This window comes from Larus michahellis, chromosome 6 (assembly GCF_964199755.1).
Source record: "Larus michahellis chromosome 6, bLarMic1.1, whole genome shotgun sequence".
Lineage (NCBI taxonomy): Eukaryota > Metazoa > Chordata > Aves > Charadriiformes > Laridae > Larus > Larus michahellis.
The window spans coordinates 64,849,092-64,870,454 of NC_133901.1; the positions used below are offsets into that span (position 1 = coordinate 64,849,092).

At 36.6% G+C, this 21,363-nt stretch overlaps 1 protein-coding gene across 8 annotated transcripts in view; it reads left to right on the plus strand.

Annotated features, from left to right (window-relative positions):
* Positions 1 to 21,363, plus strand: part of ATRNL1 (attractin like 1) — a 527,347-nt gene that overhangs the window by 116,741 nt on the left and 389,243 nt on the right. For all 8 annotated transcript variants that reach the window (XR_012587528.1, XR_012587529.1, XM_074591197.1 and 5 more), the window contains exons 14-17: positions 2,092 to 2,224; positions 3,546 to 3,727; positions 16,549 to 16,762; positions 18,848 to 19,036. Coding sequence is in view for 6 of the 8 variants with exons in the window: in XM_074591197.1 (XP_074447298.1) it covers positions 2,092 to 2,224; positions 3,546 to 3,727; positions 16,549 to 16,762; positions 18,848 to 19,036 (718 nt within the window). In the remaining 2 variants the exon portion in view is untranslated. The remainder of the gene's footprint in view (positions 1 to 2,091; positions 2,225 to 3,545; positions 3,728 to 16,548; positions 16,763 to 18,847; positions 19,037 to 21,363) is intronic.

Genomic DNA, 21,363 nt, shown 5'->3' on the forward strand with positions numbered 1-21,363 from the left:
TTAGATTAATAGTTTACAGTTAGAACGGGCAAACTAGACAAGATTATACTGTTAACCTGAAAAATCCAGGAGGATGGCAAGGGTACGTTATTAATAGCAATTTCTGAAATTCTGAGATAAACTACTATATTTTCATTCTGCAGTGGATATTCAGAAAATCACTGCAGTTCATAAGTCTGTCTATATACCACCATATCAAGATCAGTACTGAAAAACCTAAGTAAATCAGACATAAGTGGGAAGCTTTATACATAACATGATTTACTCAGACTTCGGTGTGTAAACATTATAAGTATCCTACAGCAATATAGAGCTTCAGTAACAGATGGGCTGTCATATTTCTGAATTTCATTGGCTTTGGTAGCTTAAGTTATAACCTTAATATTGTGTTAATATGAATTACCTATTGGATTCACATCTACACTGAACTAATGAGATTTTCACGCAAGCAATATTTAAATTGGATTTAAGGGAAATAAGTGCTGGGAATAAGGGAATACAACAGAGAACATTATTATAGAATAGTCACTAGTACTTTGAATTTTATTTTAAACATTAAATAACCAGCGTACAACAAGCTTCATGCTTTGAAAGTAATAGAGCAAATATCTTGGTTTAGTTAGAAGACTGTAATCTGTATGTAATATCACTAAAGAGTATATAATTTTCAAAAACAGTCGGAATGATAAAGGATTTTGACTATGTCATCATAAAGCGTTGAGAGTGAGTATTAGTTGAGATACTGTAAATGACGAGATGGTGGTTACTTGTGCTCTAAAATTAACTTTAAAGCATTTCTTAGGCAGTTTTGTGAATATGCTTCAAGATTGAGTGAAACTACGTGTGGGTTTGTGTAAAATTTTTTTTTGCGCTTTACTGTTTGTATGCATTTATTGGCCTAGATGGACATTCTGTTACTTTATGGCATTGCCTTTGGCTCTGTTTCATACTGTGGTGTAGATGCCTTCTCCTAGAACTGCTTCTCTAGTTCTTTTTTGCTTCATAGTAGCCTATGAAGGCCAGAAGGCCATAGAAGCCTATAGACCTGAAAAATAGTGAGTACCTTTTATAATAAGCTCACTGATGGATACCTGATCCAATAAAGGAAACAAAAAAATCCCTAAACAGCACTGTTCTCCGCAGGAATGAAGCTGGTCCTATGTGAGATTGAAAATTCATTGTAACAATTGCATTATTTCAGGATTTAAAATAAAAAAAAAATAAATAAAATGAGGCTGGTTGTTTTCCCTCCTGGCTGCAGTAGATTGATACCCTGCTGTAGGTGGATCATCATCATCATTCTATTACTAAAATCTGTGTAACTTATTGTCATACTGCCCCTTTAGATGTGCTTTATTGTACTCCAGGAGTCTATTAGAAAGAAAAGCAACCAAAATTGTCGTGTAAACCATTCATTTGCTATCTAAGTGCAGTCCGTTTCTGCTACTATGCATAAATTAATCTTTTGTTGTTAAAGACCAGAGTTGCTAGGGTTAGCCAAGATGAGCTCCCGGGGTCCCTTCCAACCTCAACCATTCTGTGGTTCTGTGACAAATCTTTCTTGTGTTTTTTTGACTGCTGGTCAATAGCTCCTATTTTTGTTTCATTTAATCCAGATAAAACAAAATAGAGCATATTCTTGCACCTTCAGTCAGTGATAAGTAATTATTTTACACCTGTATCTTATGCAATTTTTAATATTCTGTTTGGTTATTTTGCTTGCTTTAACCTGCATAGGATGAAATAATATAGTGAGAGCATATCCCTTACCTATCTAAGACATAGAGATTTAGTTTCATTGTTTAAGCTCTTTCTGGGCTCTGTAGAGGGAAGGGACATCTTCAAAGTACTGTTTGGTCCACTCAAAAGTTAGTTGTGTAGGACAAGTGGGGTGGTTTGTGCTCTAGAGGTGCTTTTCATACTCTCTGCGACTGATAAGGGAATCTAAACAAAGAGCTCAAATTCAGCCTAGCTTTTACGTGGCTGTGATTTCCTGGGAGGGATTCACCTGTGTATTTCAGTTTTGACTTCTGGTTTGTTAATATTTTGACGTACGTTTGAGATGCTGGTTTGTCTGCTTTGTTTTTATAGTCGGTTAAAAACTACACCAAATGCCACGTGAGGAACGAACAGATCTGCAATAAACTGACCAGCTGCAAAAGCTGCTCGCTACACCTGAACTGCCAGTGGGACCAGCGGCAGCAGGAGTGCCAGGCACTACCTGGTAAGGGCTGTGGGGTGGCAACGCTGCTTTTTATGGTTGATTTCAGAACTCAGTAAATCTCCTCCGTTGTTGCCAAAGAATATTTGTTCGGTGAGAAGACCTGGATTTGGTTTACTTGTGCTGACTCTCCCTGCCTGGCTGTGCCTGTACAGGTGCACACAGATGTAATTACATCACTGATTGGCGTATCGATGCTACCTTTAATCATGTTAGGAGGGATAATAATATTGTGAAGGCATAATGGCATGCACCTCTGCACAAGCTAGTGACGGGTTCTTGCCTGTGGGGATCACTGAGTGCAGAGCTGAATTGCCATACTGAGTCCTTTACTGTTACCTATTCACTGACACTGTTACTTTTGCTAGCTGGGGTTTTATCTTTATAAATTATACTTCAATTATACTTCAATTTTCCTGTGCAGATAGGGCCTAAGATCTAGTTTCTTGATTGTCTAATGTTGGTGAGACTATGAAAGCAGTGAATATTGAAATGCTAATATAGAATATTCTCAGAAGGTGACTGTTAATGTTCTGAAATAGTATTTATTCCTTAATTCCTATTCATAACTCCATATATGCAGTTAGATATCAGAACCTTTTCCATTTGATCTTTATGTCCAGATGAAGTTAATGAACACAGTTGTGTTTTTTTTCACAGAGATTATTAATTAAATAACTTTAATCAGTTTATTCTGTGCAGTTTAAAACTGCATTTGTGTAATCTTTGTAAAGATTAGCTATAATAGTTGCTCTGAATTAATTATCTTTTGATAGTTATCTGAATCTGAGTAATGCTGAAATATGTCAAGGAGGAAATACCTGAATTTCCTGTCATTCTGATCGCATTTATATGAATCTATGTATCTATATTTAGGCAAATATAAAGGCAAAGATAGGATGATAAATAGGATAAATATGCGATCTCTTGATTCTAGGGCAGTTGTTTTCAGATTTTGAAATTTACATAACATTTAGGTAAAGTGATCAGTAAAGCACTATTAATTACACACCTAATCTAATCTTTAATGTTTAGTTGTGCTCAAATATGAATACAGAGAAGAAATAGTGTCACAACAATATTGTTACATTGAAACTTAGCATATATCTTATAAATATTTTTAAGTTGTTAAAAGTTTCTTTTCATAAAAATACGCTATTCGATATGGTACAACTTGGTGTTGTAGAATTTACGTGATGTGAAAAGGGAAATTGAGTGTGGGATGTATTTTGAATTATGATCTCAGGAAGATAAAATTCAGATTTCCCTTAGGCTTTTTATAAGTTTTTTCAAATCAGCTTTAATTATATGCTTTTTACACTAGCTCACCTGTGTGGGGAAGGATGGAGTCATATTGGAGATGCCTGCCTCCGCATAAATTCCAGTCGTGAAAGCTATGACAATGCCAAACTGTATTGCTACAATTTAAGTGGGAATCTTGCATCATTAACAACCTCAAAAGAAGTGGAATTTGTTCTGGATGAAATACAGAAGTATACACTTCAGGTAACTTGAATAACTGTAATTGATGCTTATGTGAATTAAATTTGCTTTGAGAAATCTATTTTGGGGATTTCTCCAAAGAGAGGAGAGTTTATGCCTTCAAAGAAATGTAGCGTGGTGCTAAAGGCTGATATAAGTGAGGTGTAGGATATTAAGAAAATCTCATATTTAAAGCTAATGACACAGCAGTTCCCAAATGTTTCTCCTTACTGGATTTAACTGTTGCAGGTTACTGTTTACTTACAAGACGTGACTCAAGAGAATGTCTGGAACAGTGATCTAGGAAATCCCAGCCCTTTCCAATACACTGTGACAGCAGGAATCAAAACAAGAAAAAATTATTTTCACTATAAAAGCGAAAAAAAATCCTGACTTTCACATCAGTATCCATAAAACTGCTTGCAGGATTGCATTTTGGGTGGTGAATAGCTTGGCTAATCCATCAGGAAACTATAATGACTACTGATGTGACATGACATTTCTTTCTGTTCTAAATCGCTCATTTTAGAAGGGAACTGACTGTGCTTACACTACACACAGTTTTAGGTGTCGAAAAGCCCTCACGGAAATGGAGCGCTTTCTTTGAGTGTTCACATTGTAGCTATTTAGGGATTTCTTCAACTCCTGCATGAAAGCATTACTTTTAATTGCCCTACCATTATTCTTTCTGTATGTTAAATGCATTTTCTCCCTTTGGCAGTAGCCAGAAAGGAGATGTGTGGACCTTACTATTAACAGTTAAATAGTAGATCTAAAAAAGAAAATTTGGTTAAACTCACCTGCCTGAAAAGACCACTGTCATTAGTGTGCAGATCAAAAATCTCTAGAAGGTAGTGGCAAGAACTGTCTTCAGGAAATTGTAACTTAATATTTTTATCGTAATTGAAGTAGATGGTGATACCACATTTAGACCAACTATTAAAAAAAATACAACAGATGTAGCAAAGTTTCCTCTGATAACCTGAAGAAAATGTTTTCTATTTTTAAATCTGGTTATAATATTGAAATAGTAATGGCAGTTTGTGGCTGAGAGTGACATATCCGTGCAGGATTTTTCCATCTGGCAGCTGCCTCTGAAGTGATTGAAGATGTTATTTGTTGTGACTGCAATGTCTAGTGAGCAGATAGGAGTGGAACTGGTTTGAATAAAACTTTTTAAAGCCTTTGGGAGTCCCAGATAATTTTCATTTGAATGTTCTCCCAGCTCCATTACAGACTTCTCTGTTTATTTAATGTTACTTATTATTCTGTGGAATGTACATCTACGAGTATATACGTATATATATACACACACATACATGTATTATGCATATGTGAATGTGTACACATACGTACAGATGTACACACGCATACATATTCCTGTGCATGTCAGCCTATACATATTTATATATAAAATGGACATATATAATTTCTGTTACAAGTAGATATGTATTAGCTGGACGTCTATGGATAAAGAAAATACCTTGGAGGGAGAATGTACACAAAATAACTTGCTTCATATGACAACTTCTGTAATCAATAGTTCTTGTCCCTTATGTAAGAATTTGTGGTGCATCATAGGGGATTTTTTTCCCTATTTCTCATACTAATGCCTTAAATCAATAGGAGACAGAATATATCTGCTTTCCCTGTCTGGGCCTTAGCTGCCTCAGAATTGTCTTGTTGTTATGTGCTTTGTTGAAGGACACTGGGGGGCGCTTCCTAAACGGGTACTTTATAGGTAGTTTAAAATACAGAAGCTTTTTCATTAAGTGCCTAGGTGTATTGGGGAGTCTAGTGTCAGCGCTGAATTACATCAGCTGGTCAGGGAATTGTTTTGATAATTCAAGGTTCTGGTTTATTTTAACTTTTCAAGCCCAACACTTTCAGATGTTCAGATTGCAACATCTCTTCACACTCCTGGAAATGCAGTCAGTATCAGAATACGAACTGAAGTTCAGACAGCTTAAAAGAGAGCAATCATGGAGAAAACCGCAATATCCATGAAAAACTCTCAGCCTCTGGTAACCTCACTCCATGTGAAGGGCACGTGTTTGCATGCGCCTTCATTGGACAATCAGTTGAGGACAGGGAGGTACTAAAGACGCATACTCCTGTTCTCTGGAAAACCCTGGCTCCCTAGATAACTGGGGTGTGGGATCAAGGGTCACAGAGAAGCTGTACCAGTGGAAATTCTAGCTGTACTAACGTGTGGAGATTCCCTGCACAGCAGCACTGGAATGAGCCAGGAGCTAATTAGCTTTCTGTGATAATGGTGGGGGAAGGAGAGGGCTGAAAACTCTCACAGGCCTCTGGCAAACAGAGGAAGCTGCCATCAGAATATTCTTTAGGAATATGATCCATATTAATTTGTCAACTGTGGGAAAAGAGAAGGGAAGTTGGAGATTAATTACCTGTCCATGGGTGGTCAGACTCAGTTTTTAGCAGTTAAATATTCAAATGCTTATTGATGTTTTTAGACTGATGGAAAGCCTACGCACATCGTTGGTGCACGTACGTGAAATTATATGTATGCTCAAAAGATGTCAGACCCCACAGGGTACACTCAGACGGGATGTCTTCGCAGAAAAAGATTCCGTTACGAGCAAATCAATCCATATTAGCAAAGAACATTTTTAAAAGTGTGTATTTTGGTTTATAGAACATGCAGCACTTCTTTTTCTGTATAAACCCCCAAATTTTTAAGTAGCTTAGGATTTTAGAGTTACAGGAAAATGAAAGATAATTATGAATAGTAATTAAAGTTTATATCAAGCTAGTATGTGATTTGCAAAGTTATGTTGCAGATGAATTGAGGTGCATACAAAGAAAACAGTTAGGGATTGCCTTTGTTACACTAAATCTGTGTGTAAGGGTTTAGGGACGTATACTGTGAATCAAAATATTCTATATTATCCTTTTTACTGTTCCATTTCGAGAAGGTGATGCCAACACAGGTTATGTACTTAATTTTTTGGGGTATTTTTCCCAATAAAGGTAGGACCTGCACAGAGCAAAAAAAATTTTGAGAAATAGCTTTTTTTAGTGTTTGAAAGCTAGATTTTTCTTACATTTCAGAGCTTAGAAGTTCAACAAGGTGATATCCTGCTGAGCATATATTTATTTACATGAAGTATGTCCTGAGCCAATGTGGTGATATAAATTTGAGATACCTCACACATAGTTTAGACAAATGTATGTACTTTACAAGTGTATCTTGGGTTAAAAAATCATTTAGTTATCAGAATCTCTAATGAAATGGTACCATGACTTATCCTGGTGTTTTCAGTGGCATTTAGGAAAAAAAAAAGTTTTTTCATTTGTATCTGTCTGTCCAGTGACATTTATTCTGTGTGAGACTGCCTAAATGTCTTATCAGGTGTGACAGAGGCTCTCTGAAACTTCTTGATTTTCTTTGGTCTGCCTCTTCCTCTCAAACTGCAATCATAATGATTTAAGGAGTGAGATTTCATTTTAGATGGCTTGTTTTTGTAACAGGTGGTGGTGTGGAGTTCACAAATGTAGTCAGAGCAACTGTAAGGTGAACACTGTGCCTTTAATCTGTGTTATCTATGGTGGAGTTTGACTCATGTAGTTAATATCAAAGGCTTTAAAATCTTTTGCCTATGTGAAACAAGAGCTTTCAGGATTAGTGAATGTGTCTGAGCAACACTTGGAAATAAGAATATGGATCTGTTTGTTTTTTCTTCTTTATTTGATATACTCAGAAAAGAAAAACAACTTTGGTAACTCTTGTGTATTTTAAAAACTGTTAAAACAGTGTCAGAAAGTACTATGGCCTAGAAGGACTTAATAATTATTTATTGTTCATAGAAACAATGTGGGACTTTGTAGATTGTTTTCTAGTAGACAAAGTCCTTGTTCTGGGACAAATTGAGGACAATTTCTTCATCATGTTTAGAATAATAAGGAACATTGATCCTTTGGAAAGATTCAGAGGGAGGAGGCTGCCATTGTCTCCAAACCTCACCGTGTATCAATACTTTCTATTAATTTCAATAACAAATTGGAAACCAATACACTGCCTCCTTTTAAAGGATAAGGATAAGGTGCATTTGGTACTAAAGAAGGGGACAAAATAAAGATCTTTGTAGTATGATGTCAAAACTGTTGAATTTGCAGATGTGTTCTAAAACTATCACCAATAATTTAAAGTCTAATTGGTATTTTTCATTGAAAATAAATGAAATTCTTTAAGAGAATGCCAAAGTAAACACAATGGATAGACTCCAGATTGCTCTACTAAAGCAAAACAACACTTGATATTTTTTTTTATATGCTGTTTTATTGACCTAGTAAGCAAAATATTATGAAAGGGGAGATTCAACTTTTTCTGCAAAGTACATTAAACAGCAATATGAGGTTAATTAATTGTTCCTGCTAATATTCAAATGTTGCATACTCATTTAAAAGTGCAATTAGTTCTCTTGGGGGTTTGCTTACAACTGTGGGATTTAACTAAAAATAATAATTTTCTTGTTAGCATGCAGTAAATTCTGAGAAGATTTAGTTTTGGTTTAGTAAGCATAAACAAAGATGAGAACAGTTTTAAACAATGCCTTTCATTATATAAACTGTTTGCAACTTTTCCTTTAACTCACTGTTCTCAGGGCTAAGCATCCTCATAAATTACACTTCAGTGTACGTTGCAGTTAATTAGTGAGCTTTGCAAGGCAATGTTATTCCTTGTTAGCTCAAAGTATTCTCAGAGGGCTGTATGTTCTTCTGGTTTTATCATATGTTTGGTTTTAGTGAAGCTGACCTTTTTTTTTCTTTTTTTCCTGAATTAGTCTCTTTACTGCGTTTTCTAGCAGTCCCACTTTACTATTGTGGTTTTGGAAGTCTAATAAATTATTTCAGCACTTTATGTCCATACTGGAATTGCTACATTGACTGCCCATTTGTTCACCTCTAGTTTAAGTGTCTTCCTAGTTTCAGGAAGTGCAGAGCTCAACTCACTTTGGATGCCTGAGAAGATAACCTGAATTTCCAAAAAAATTGTCCCCTATAAAGAAGAAAACTCAAATGTATCTAAACCAAAGTCCCGCTGGTACACTAGCTTGTAGATGGAAGCTGGGGAAGTTGTAGTCTTTTCGGTTTGCCAGATTTTACATTTTTTTTTAACCAATGCCACAACAGCAAAATTTGAAAAGAGTAGGAGAAATAAGTGTTCTTTTGCATAGCTTTTCTAGTAATTACATCTAGATTTCATCATTTGTGTCTGAGACATTTAAAAACCATGCAGGTTCCTTCCACTGCTTACAATGTGTCATTCTCTGGGTAAATATTTACAAAATGTGAAATGTGCAGGTATCTAGCATAGTTAGAATCCATGCATAGTTAAATACAAAACAAGCAATGAGCTAGTAAATAGAACAGATGGTTTCTCTTAGTATAGCTCTTATTTTCAGTAAGCAGTTTTTTTGTTCATAATGGTGCAGCAAAAAGGCAAACTAACGGCAAGCCCTTCTCAAAACTGTAAATGTTGTGGAAATGTGAACACTAAGGGGCGACTGTATTTTCAAAGTTTCATTATACGTTTCTTCCTAGGGCAACTATTTTCCTAGAAATCAAGGAGTTCAAATGATTCTTGAAAAGTTTGTTGAAGTTTGGTAATAACATATTGTGGTGCACGCATTAGAAAGTGAGTCAGAAGTGTATCGTACCCTTCCAAGACAATATAAGATCCAAAATGAAAGGAATTTAAATAAAGGTGGGGATAAATTTCTGAAAGAGATATATAATTCCTTAGCAATTTGCATAATTAAAAAACAGAGGAGGATTTTTAGCCTCAGTAGTAACTGGCTATTCAGTATAGGTAGACTTGCTCACTTCACTCATCTGCAAATTTTTCAGCCCTCATTAAATTAGTGCTGAAGCAGCAGCAGTGCCTGAAAAATGTGTCATGACTATAAATGATCACATTCACTGTAGATCTCAAAGCAACTTAGTATGACATAAATTTTCTGAGTAAACTGGATTTAGTATGAAGTATCAGCTCTCTAGTTAAGGTTACACAATTTTCCTTTCTAACATAGTTCCGTAATTGCTACTTAAAAGAAAATTAAAATTGACTGGTTTAGAATAAAGAGAAGAGCATGCTTTTGAAGTTGTTAGTGATCAGTATTTAGTAAACTTCTGTAATGGTTAAAACTTGCCTTGCATTCAATTAAATAGGACTGTAGATGTAAGCACAGAATGACATTCTATTGGTATGCATCATATGATTGCAATTTTGCTCTTCTGTCAGATGAAAATAATGCCCTGTCCAGCAATTTGTCTCAGAATTTAATAATTCCTAAATCTTTCCTAGCTTAACATAAAGGTTGATTTTTTCACTTAAAAGCGTTTTTGGCAACTTTTTATCAGTGTTATAAAAGATTGTTCTATAAAAACAGATAAAGCGTGACTAGCTGCACTTCAAGCACAAGTATATGGCTTCTAAGGTGGGCCGTGAGTTCTAAAAACTGGCCTAGAAGGAAATAAATGAGAGGAGAAACATAGTCTAGAGAATGGTTCTAAATTTTAAATCATGTAGTGGGATAAGGCTATGGAATAGTTCTCAAGATGTATTTGATTGCATTCTCCAGTGCAACGTTAGTAAGGCCCATAACAAGCTTTCCCAAGATGGATTTGGCCACCTGCTGTGTATTGGATTGCATTGTTTCACTGTAAAATTCTGCTTTGATCACTTCTGGGGATTTTCCTCTCTCCTGTTATTTATTTATTTTTTTAACTGATTACTTACCTAGAATGCTATAGAGTAAGCTTGGTGGTTGTTGATGTTGTTTTAAAATGAATTGTACATAATGTATAATGGCAGTTTTCACAAATATACTCTAAAGCCTGATTTTATTTTTTTTAAATTCTCCACTAAAACACTTGAAAGTATACGTAATTTTTCAGAATATGGTGAGTGATAATATTCCAGAAAAAAATTGTCTCAATTTGAAAAGCTGGAATATAAGCAGTGGTATTCTATAATAATGCTTACACAAATTCTGGTCTATACATGTAGAATAAAAATAGAAAAATAGTAGACTGGAGTTTGTATTTTCTCCTGTGAGCCACTGTTTCCTCCCTATCCTTTCTTCTTTCCACACGAAAGAACATTTATTAAGTTCATAAAACCTTGCCATTTCACTTAGAAATCTTTAATGTAACTGAAATAATTCCTAAATCCTATAAAGAATAATCTGTATTACTTGGTCAAAAAGCTATCATTTGTTTTGGTGACTTTTTGTGGATGTATCATGATGTAGATGAAATGCAGCTTTTAGCTCTTAACGATTTTAAATGGGAACAAAAATGTTCAACAGTGATGTCCAAAGCAAAGATAAATCGTTATTTTAAAAAATAATGGTATTTAAAAATTAAAAAATTTTAGAGGCATAAATAGAAGATCATTCCCTAGATACAGTTGAGAGTCTTGATTAAGAGATTCAAAGTTGAGATTATGATTCAAAGCAAATGGTTTCTCTCTTGTCTATGCAAACCAGAAGCTTTTCCATTACTTATTAATGGCAGTGGTAGTAGGTAGTAAGACTCAAGTATTAGGGAAATGAAGACATCAAATAAAGAACTATTTTGACAGCTAATGTATAAAGATAGGAAGTGCTGTTATTTAACTACTAAATTTTTCCGACTGTTAAGAAATTTTCTTTTGCGTGGTTAAAAAGATATTTTATTAAAACAAACATGACAATTAACTTCTTCTAGCTAGAAAATAATTTCAGTTGAAATAATTTTAGGTTTTATAATGGCAACAGAGAAGTAGTAGAAGGGTAGGGGTGCCAGTCTTATTGTTCCATATTCATGGAAGAGTGGTAGAGCTGAATATTAATAGAACGTGTGTAATGCATTTTCCTTGTGGCCTTTTTGTATGCACTGTATCACTGAAAATTCACTGGTTTGTCTTCATATGGTTGCACATACGTGTATGTAAAATCTGAAGGGACGTCCCTTCTACACTGCCTCTCTGTGAGACTGAAATCTTTGTGAACAGCAATGTCTGCTTCCACCTTGCATGCCTGCTAGTCCTTTGTTAAGAGGTGTGAGGGCTGAACGACCACAAATGTCTACCAAGTTTCTAGGAATTTGCAGTTGTAAAATGGAGCTGTACCATTTGTTTGACTTCTAAATGAGCGAAGGTAGATACGGCACCAAGTTGGGCTAGATTATCCATTCTTTTCTTGAAAGCTAGACCATTTCAGAGCATACTTTGCATTAAAGAATTCTCACAGATTCTCTAGAGACAGCAAGTGCTCCCTTTTCTTTTCTATTTTGGTGCAATGAAGGAGGAAGGTAGCTCTAATAAAATCTTTAGCTTCTAGCAAAAGATAGCAGCCTTGCTAAAATCAAACCATGGATCCTGCTGGGTTTAGACAGTGAAGGTCTCTAGATGACCTTGCTGCCTCCTTACCATTGCAACACACGATGACTGTGCATTTGGCATTAACGGAAAAATCCAGTAATGGTAGGAGCCGCGTGCTTTTGGAGTTCCCATTCATCTCTGTCCCCACTGAACTGGCAACTCCAGCAAGTCTGGACTATAAAGCACCCAGGAAAATTGTGACACATGTTAGATACTATAGTAGTCAGCTTGAAGAACTGAGATAGGCACAGTCAAGTAACTTAGAAAAAGTTCCAGTACATTTCCACTCACCTGTTGTCTGGCTCCCTAGTAGGAAGTGGAGCAGCAGGACAGACCTGGTGTGGTGAGACAAAGATGTCTTGAATAAGAATGTTTTCCTGTACTAGGTCATGTCATTGTTTACTGAAAGTTCTTGCATTGTACATGTTCACATGTGTATGCATTCTTGTGTCTTGGAGCTTTTCCTCTATCCTCAAATAGAAAAGGAACTGATTCTGATTGAGTTGCAGGTTCCTCCGACTGTGACTCTCAACAAACTTAGTAAATGCTAAATACAGAGAGGATAGGATGGGTTTCTTGGTTGTGGTTTTTGGACATCTTGAAAGTATGTCATCAAGGCCTTGAGGAAGAAAGAACAAGTCTTTATAACTCTGAGGAGTAACTTTCTTCCCACTTACGTGTTGAACAAAAATCATCTGACCTTCTAATAAAGAAGCTGGTATTCTGGAGAAGAAAAAATTTAGACATATCTGGGGCTGATTTCACATCAGCAAGTATTTTTCAGAAGTGAAGAATTTATTTGTACTGTATTTTTCAGCCACCTGGTTTGATAACAATATTTTTTAAGAGGCCTGGAAACTAGAATCTTACACCACTGAGTTCTTGGGTACAAAGAACAGGCAGTCTGGTTTCCTTCCTGTCTGTTCCTCTTCAGAAGCATCTTTGGCAAGATATTAAAAGCAAAGGAGCTGGATTTCTACATTCATTTTGCATTAAATGAAAAAAACGTAGAGTTCAAGGGAAGGTTGTTTAACTCTCATTATTTCTTAAGCCTGAAGAAGAAACTGCATTGGCATTCTCATCTGATGCCTTTGAAGTCCCTCAGTTGCTTCAAGTGCTTTGAGACTCCCAGCTATTATGACTGAACTTTTCATCAGTTTGAGAGATAAGGACTAGATTTCTGCTTTTTTTGGTGAAGAAATTAGTTTGATAGTCACTGCGTACTGGTGGCTGCAGGTGTCACGGGTGAAACTTCCCGAATTCTTTATTCGCTATCTGTTTTTTTCCTGATGGCTTTTGTGTGTTGCAGCAGTGGTCTTTGCTGGTAAGCCTTGTGATATCAACGCACAATCTCCGTTGTTGCCAGCAGACTTCAGCTGTAGTCCACCACATCATGCAATTAATGCCACATAACTGAATATTTGCTTTAAGCATGTCCTTGGAGCGTTTTGGTGGCCTACTTCTCAGCTACTTACCATGTTTTAATCAGACATTAAAAAAATGTTTTGGATAATCTGTTTTTGGCATCCTAACAACATGCCCAGAGCAGCATAAGTGAGCCTGCAAGGCGGTAGCTTCGATGGGGTGCATTTGATAGCATGCTGATCGGTGTTCGGGTCTGTGTTTTGATGTGTTATGCTACCAAAGAGCCGAAAATGGTCCATATGGATTTTGAGATATGTGACATGATGACTATGAGTTCTCCAGGCATTACAGCTACTAAGAATGAAGATGACTATGTTATATGTTGCTTTTGCTTGAAGTCTTTCATTTCAGGGGTGCTGCTTTTATCTCCAAAGGCTGCTCTGGCTTTCATGATCCTCCCTGGGACTTTGTCATCATTAAAGGGGTTCCGAGATACTCTGCTACTCAAATAGAAGAATTTCTCTCCAAATGTCACTGCTGCACTGTCATTTTTCATTATTGGCCTGACACGCTTTTCACCATAGCTGGAATAGGATCTCTGTTTTCTATATACTGATGCTGAGGCCAAATTATTTGGCAGAGCAATCGAAACAGTCAGTAGTATGTTGAAGGTTCTCTTGTCTAGAATTCCTCAGCCCCAAAGTAGGCATTTAGGATTGTTTTAGGTCTGTGTTTGTCAGCAATTTATCTTGCCTAAGTCCCTGACACTTTTTATACGTGCCTGTTGTACACACTTAGCATTCTACAGAGAGGTGTCTAGAGACGTGCATAAATATCTAAGGTTTTCTGATGCATGTGGGCCGCGTACATACAGAATCATAGAATCATTTAGGTTGGAAAAGACCTTTAAGATCATCAAGTCCAACCGTTAACCTAACACTGCCAAGTCCACCACTAAACCATGTCCCTAAGCTCCACATCTACATGTCTTTTAAATGCTTCCAGGGATGGTGACTCAACCACTTCCCTGGGCAGCCTGTTCCAATGCTTGACAACCCTTTTGGTGAAGAAATTTTTCTGAATATCTAATCTAAACCTCCCCTGGTACAACTTTTGAGACTGTTTCCTCTTGTCCTATTGCTTGTTACTTGGGAGAAGAGACCGAACCCCACCACTCTACATCGTCCTTTCATGTAGTTGTAGAGAGCAATAAGGTCTCCCCTGAAGCTTCTTTTCTCCTGACTAAACAACCCCAGTTCCCTCAGCTGCTCCTCATAAGACCCTTCACCAGCTTTGTTGCCCTTCTCTGGACATGCTCCACCACCTTAATGTCTTTCTTGTAGTGAGGGTCCCAAAACTGAACACAGTACTCGAGGTGCGGCCTCACCAGTGCCGAGTACAGGGGGATGATCACTTCCCTAGACCTGCTGGCCACACTATTTCTGATAGAAGCCAGGATGCCATTAGCGACATTGGCCTCCAACTTCTGTCGGCTCATATTCGTCCAGTTGTTGACCAAGACCCCCAGGTCCTTTTTGCCACGAGGCAGCTGTCCAACCACCCTTACCCAAGCCTGTAGCATTGTATGCGGTTGTTGTGACATGGGGGTCTTCATTCTGCTCCCTGTCTTCCAGGTGGCTGGGTACCTGGGAGACAACTGGTCTTACATTAAAGACTGAGGCAAAGAAGGCATTAAGTGCCTCAGCCTTTTCCACATTCTTTGTCACTGTCTTTCACCTGCATCCAATAAAGGATGGAGATTCTCCCTAGCCCTCCTTTTGTTGTTAATGTATTTATGGAAGCATTTTTTTTATTGTCTTTTACAGCAGTAGCCAGATTAAGTTCTAAATGGGCTTTGGTCCTTCTAATTTTCTCCCTGCATAACTTTACGACCTCCTTGTAGTCCCCTTGAGGTGCCTGCCCCTACTTCCAAAGGTCATAAACTCTCCTTTTTTCCTGAGTTCCAGTCAAAGCTCTCTGTTCAGCCTGGCCAGTCTTCTTCCCCACCGCTCATCTTCTGGCACATGGGGACAGCCTGCTCCTGTGCCTTTAGGATTTCCTTCTTGAAGAATGTCCAGCCTTCCTGGACTCCTTTGCCCTTCAGGACTGCCTCCCAAGGGACTCTGTCAACCAGGCTCCTAAACAGGACAAAGTCTGCCCTCCAGAAGTCCAAGGGAGCAGTTCTGATGACCTTCCCCCCTCCTTACTTCTCCAAGAACTGAAAACTCTTATCATTTTGTGATCGCTATGCCCAAGACAGCCTCCAACCGTTCACATCACCCACAAGTCCTTTTCTCTTCACAAACAACAACTCCAGTGGGTCACCTTCCATTGTTGGCTCCTTCACCAGCTGTGTCAGGAAGTATACAGCAATCTAGGCAACTGAATAACAAACAAGACAACAGATGTATTATTTACCACTTTCCAGATGCCAAAGTTCCACTTTTATTGCTTACATCATGTTCTTTCTAGTATCCAGAATGTGGGAGCTCTCTCAGACACCTGGAAGGTTGGTCACCTGGGGTAGCAATGAAGTTATGAAGTAAATACAGAAGTAAGAAGCAAGAGTGGGTGGTGGCATTTTGGCTGGGTCTTCTCATTGCTTTTTAAGACTCTGCTAGAGTGCATGACTGCTTATGGAATGGAACATTTCGTAGTTGTTTGATTTCTGTGAATTGTATTTTATTATCCACATAGGCCTCACAATTAGTAATCAGTATAGTAGCCAGTGGAAAAACCCCTCACAATTTCATTAAAACTATTTGGCCTGTTTTTTGACTCTGTGTCAAATAATGCTAATCAGGATTGACTTTGAACAGAACAAACACAGATTTTTAGTAGAACAGAAACATATGATGGGTGGAGTTTTGTTGCTTTTTTGTGGGGTGGGGTTCAGCAAGGTGGAACAAGCAAGATAAAAACTATCTGGACAATGACTGGTGAGATGACAAAGTCAGAGAAGAACACAGTGAATTCTCTCAAAATATGAAGTTGTTGCTGTTGAGCTATTCTTTGAACTATTTTAATGAAAAATAAAAAAAGCATTTAACTAATTATGTCACATTTGTTTCATTCTGATTCATAGAAAATTTCACCTTGGGTAGGTTTACGCAAGATCAACATCTCCTACTGGGGATGGGATGACATGTCTCCTTTTACAAACACAACTCTGCAGTGGCTTCCTGGAGAGCCGAATGACTCTGGCTTCTGTGCATATCTAGAAAGAGCAGAGGTGGCAGGTCTGAAAGCGAATCCATGCACTGCAATGGCAGATGGTCTTGTGTGTGAAAAACCTGTTGGTAAGCAACCTCTTATACTCAGTTACTCTTACTGTCATGATTAGCAACCTGTTTGGGGTTTTGTTTGGCTAAGAGGGATAGTTTGACAATTTCGATTAAATAATTAAAAAAATTACTTTATTATTTTTTAAAAAATATGGAGCTTTAATCTAGAAAACAAATAGTATTCCTATTCCAGCAAATATTTATTTATGAATTAGTTGACGTGGCTTAGTTTGCATTATAGCAGAAGTCTTATAAATTGCCTCTAAATCAGAAGGAGTCAGTGACAATGGTGATTGTAGCATGGAAATGTCTGTGGAGGTGTTCAACAAAGCTGTTGTTTTCTTTCTGAAACATCACTGAACGTTTTTATGGTCTAAAAGACTGACAAAAGCAAAATTCTTGTCTCCATCTTTTAGGTTGGTTTGTATACACCGATTATTGTGGCAAATAGCCACTTGACAGTTCAAATTAGCATTTTCATGTTCCGATTGTCCTATGTTTCTCTTCATGGCTGTGAGGTTGAGCACTGAGCACATGAAGTTCTTTAAATTTCCCCTTCAGATTTGTTTTTTGCATTGTCTGTGCAAAACTGGCAAGTAGCTGCATTGGTGGTGTGTTGGGAACGCTGCCTGTCAGTCAGATGGTTTTGCTGTGAAATTGTCAGACTTGTTAACTTGTGTAACCACAGTGAGATCTTACCGATCCTTTATTTTCTTCTAAGCAATTCCAAATAGTAATGTAATTGCAAAGTATATATTTTACTCTCGTTGCTGCTGTCATTTATATTTCCTAAAAATGTCTTCTTTTCACAGTGTTCTTAATTTTGAGTCAATAGTTAATTATTTACCAGATGTTTCTCAGGATATTAAAAGATACAGTCACAATGGAAGAGACATCTCAAAATGTAAAGGATACACTCGGTGGAACACAAATGACTTTATTAAAATGCAGTATTTTACAATTAGATCAACATTATATGCATCTGTTACTGGTGTCTTGTTTTAGGTTTGTTTTGTTTTTGATCTTGAGGTGCTTCAAAGACTATAGCTGTCAAAGTTCCTCAGCCTTATGAGAATACTTTTATAGTTCAGCTGATTTTTCTTAGGTTTTTTTTTTGCATTTTTTATTAATTGCAAACCACAGCTTGAATACGTACATAGTTGGTAAAATCGAGGACCAGCCATGGTTGAGTGATTTGGTGTACTATATTAGCAGATGAAGAATGGCTTGAGAACTAAGCTTGTATTGGATATGGGTCAATAATATATAAAACCATGGCAATACACAGGAGGGCTCAATCCTGATGTTTCACAAGGCGCTTCTGTATGGAAAATATTGTGCTATCTATACTTTTGTGTTCCTGCCTAGGAATTACTATACTCTCGTTCTTGTGCACTTTACAGTTTTATTTGAAATCAAAGCAAAAATCAGGAGTTAGGGTATACGACTTCTTTTTGTGTGTTACAACTTTTCGAGATGACATACACCTCTAACCTAGTCAAAATGTGGACTCTATTAGAGCAAAACAAAAAATCCCAAAACCCAACCACCACCACCAACAAAAAAACCCTAACAACCAAGCAAATCTGTTTTGCATTGAACAATGTTTCTTTTGTTACTTTCCCTGGATTCTAATGTCTTTCTGTAAGGCAAAATTTTCGGGGATTAGTCATAAGTAGAATATTTGTTGCTTATACGCTGTTAAACTAATGAAAACAATAGACCCAGAACTCTCCTGTACTTGCTGTAGAAGTTTGAGACTTATTTTATGTCATGTATGTGCAAGTAACTAAGCTGACATTACCGGGCAATGAATATTAAATTTACTGTTTTGCTATACAGATAAAATAGCTGTGAAAATTTTTAAATGGACTCTTTTAGAGCTCTAGTGTGACTCATGCAGAGTATTACTTAGTAATTTTTATAAACTATTATTGTATTTATATACTGCAGTGTAAGTTTGGATGAAGTTATTTATAGATAATTAAGGAAGCAACCACTTTCAGTTTAACCAGGATTTTTTTTAATGGAATATACAATTAAAGAAAAAGGAGATTGCACTTGTGTTCAAAATTACAAATGTTTGTGTCTCTTTTCCAGTTAGTCCCAACCAGAATGCCAGACCCTGCAAAAAGCCATGCTCCCTGCGAACAACATGTTCTAACTGCACGAGTAACGGGATGGAATGTATGTGGTGCAGCAGTACAAAACGATGCGTTGACTCAAACGCCTATATAATCTCCTTCCCATACGGACAGTGTCTAGAATGGCAAACTGCCACATGCTCCCGTGAGTATCTTAATGGACGTTCATCCTATTAAACATCATAGAGCATCTGTATGAATAGGACACAGCACGTCCACTAAAGATAAAAATAATTTCTGAGGAATCACCTTAGATAGCCACTAATGAGGGCAGTTAGTACTGTGTATGTATTTTCTACTTACAGGAAAAAATATTGGTAATTCTTTCACAGTGAAGCGTATTGAGTCTGTTAGAACAGATACTAAAAAGTGTTTATTATTTTCAGATAAAGTACCATGGTTATGGATGTGACCAGTATTAGTGTGTCAAATAATGGCCATGAGGTGGAACAAAATACTGTTAAAATTAGAGAAATAATAGGCAGACCTTAGACTTACACCACATCTAGTTATTAAAAAAAAGATACGCTGAATTCAGAGTTTGCAAGAATCTGATTTGTTTTGCCAGTGGATTCAAATCACATTTTTGTAGCGTCCCCTTTGGAAGCACATTTCATCAGAAATTGATGCAATATCTCTCTTGGAGAATACGAAACCTACTCAATGTACCTCTCAGTGTACCGTTCAGCTAAAGGTACTTCTTCCCAAGTCTGTAGTGACTGGGCCTTGTTAAATTCAGCACCGTGCAGTTCCAGTTTATATTGGTGCCATAATTCATGTGGATGCTGGAGCGAACTGCCTGATGTCTTACGTTATTGTCTCAGTCGTGGTTTATTTAGAAAAATTCCTCAGTTGCTATCCTACAGAAGCCTGGATCTTAGTAATTTTACTGTCCTGCAAGTTTTGATTACAATACTACTTGTAAGGACTCCAATACAATGGAACCCAAACTTAATATATAGGACTTCTGAAGTGTACTGTTGAACTCTCATTATTGCTATTCTCTCTGAGAGTGTTTTTCTAGCAACTTGTGACTTCCTTTCCCTTTCCTTAAGAGTCTTTGGATATCAGCATCTCTGGAACATTTTATTTCTGGATATGTTGTGGCAGGATTGATGATGTTGTCCAACAAGAAGCAACTTGCATTAAGGTCATAATTAGATCATGATTCCATTTAATAGATTATGGATGCAAATACAAAAGGTAGTTACTTGCTAAGCCTTGGGAAAATATAAGTAAAATAAGGTCCCACCATATCTTTAATAGGGGACTGTTGATACATTCTAATTTTAAGAGATTAGAATCTTACATCCTCTAAACCCAGCAATCAGCCCATGTTTGGTTTAAGAACAAAGCGATAATAAGAGCACTTAATCTCTTGTCCCATAGATTTGGAATAATAATACTGTAATTATGTCAATGTTTCTCTCTCGTAACAGTTCACTAAACTTTTTTTCACTCCTTTTAGAAATCAGTTTTGCAACTTATAAAATATTGATAGTGAGTTGTGGCAGAAGATAAATAGATTGAAAATTTGGAGATAAAATAGACAGAAAGCCACATGAATGATGCTTAGCTTTTTAAAATAGCATATATTATTTCAGCCTGAACTTTTAATTCAGTTTTTGTGTTTGGGTAGTATTTGCACATCATGCAGATTCGATTTGTTTGCGGAACACAAAAAATTGTTTTTAACTTAATTTGTCATTTTTGTCAGGTCTGTAGAAGTTTATATTAAATAAGGCAAACGGGATTTGCTATATACCAGTTCATCATTATTTAAAGGCAATTTTGTGTGAAAATGTATTTTCTATTCAACAAATTAAAGGAAAACAAGATTCCATGTCCGTAAGCAGTTTTTTTCAGAGTTTAAAGCATTAGATATTTTGCATTTAAACAAGAAAATGAGTGTCCAAATGAAACATGGTTCAGACATTGTTTCATTCTAAATGACTTGAAAATTTTATTTGGTAGATATATCATTATTGCTGCTGAGGTAATGAAGTATTAAGTGGATTCCCTTATCAAGGGGTAGTGTTTCTACTTACTTGAAAAATGGACTGTAACTGTACCCTAAAAAAAAATTTTAAAAATCCTCTTTTAAAAATTTTTCTTTTTTACTCTGAGTGACTGATTTCTGAGTTTTTTAATGTTTTGCTCTGAATGAATAAAAAAAAACCTCAGAACTTCACACAAGCATGTATAATTTATAAAAAAAAAACCAACCCAAACCAAAAAAACAAACAACCAACTGAGAATTTCTCATTTATTTTCACAACTGGGAATTAAAATGAAGAATGCTGTTTTATTGGAGACATCTTGTCATTTTAATACCTGCTTGCCAAAAAGTTGCATTCCACTCTTCCTCACATCTTCCATCCATTATGACTTTGGATTGAATAGCTGACAGTTGAACAATCTTGGACGACCTCTAGAATTTAAAAGGGAAAAAAAAAATCTGTGTGAATACTC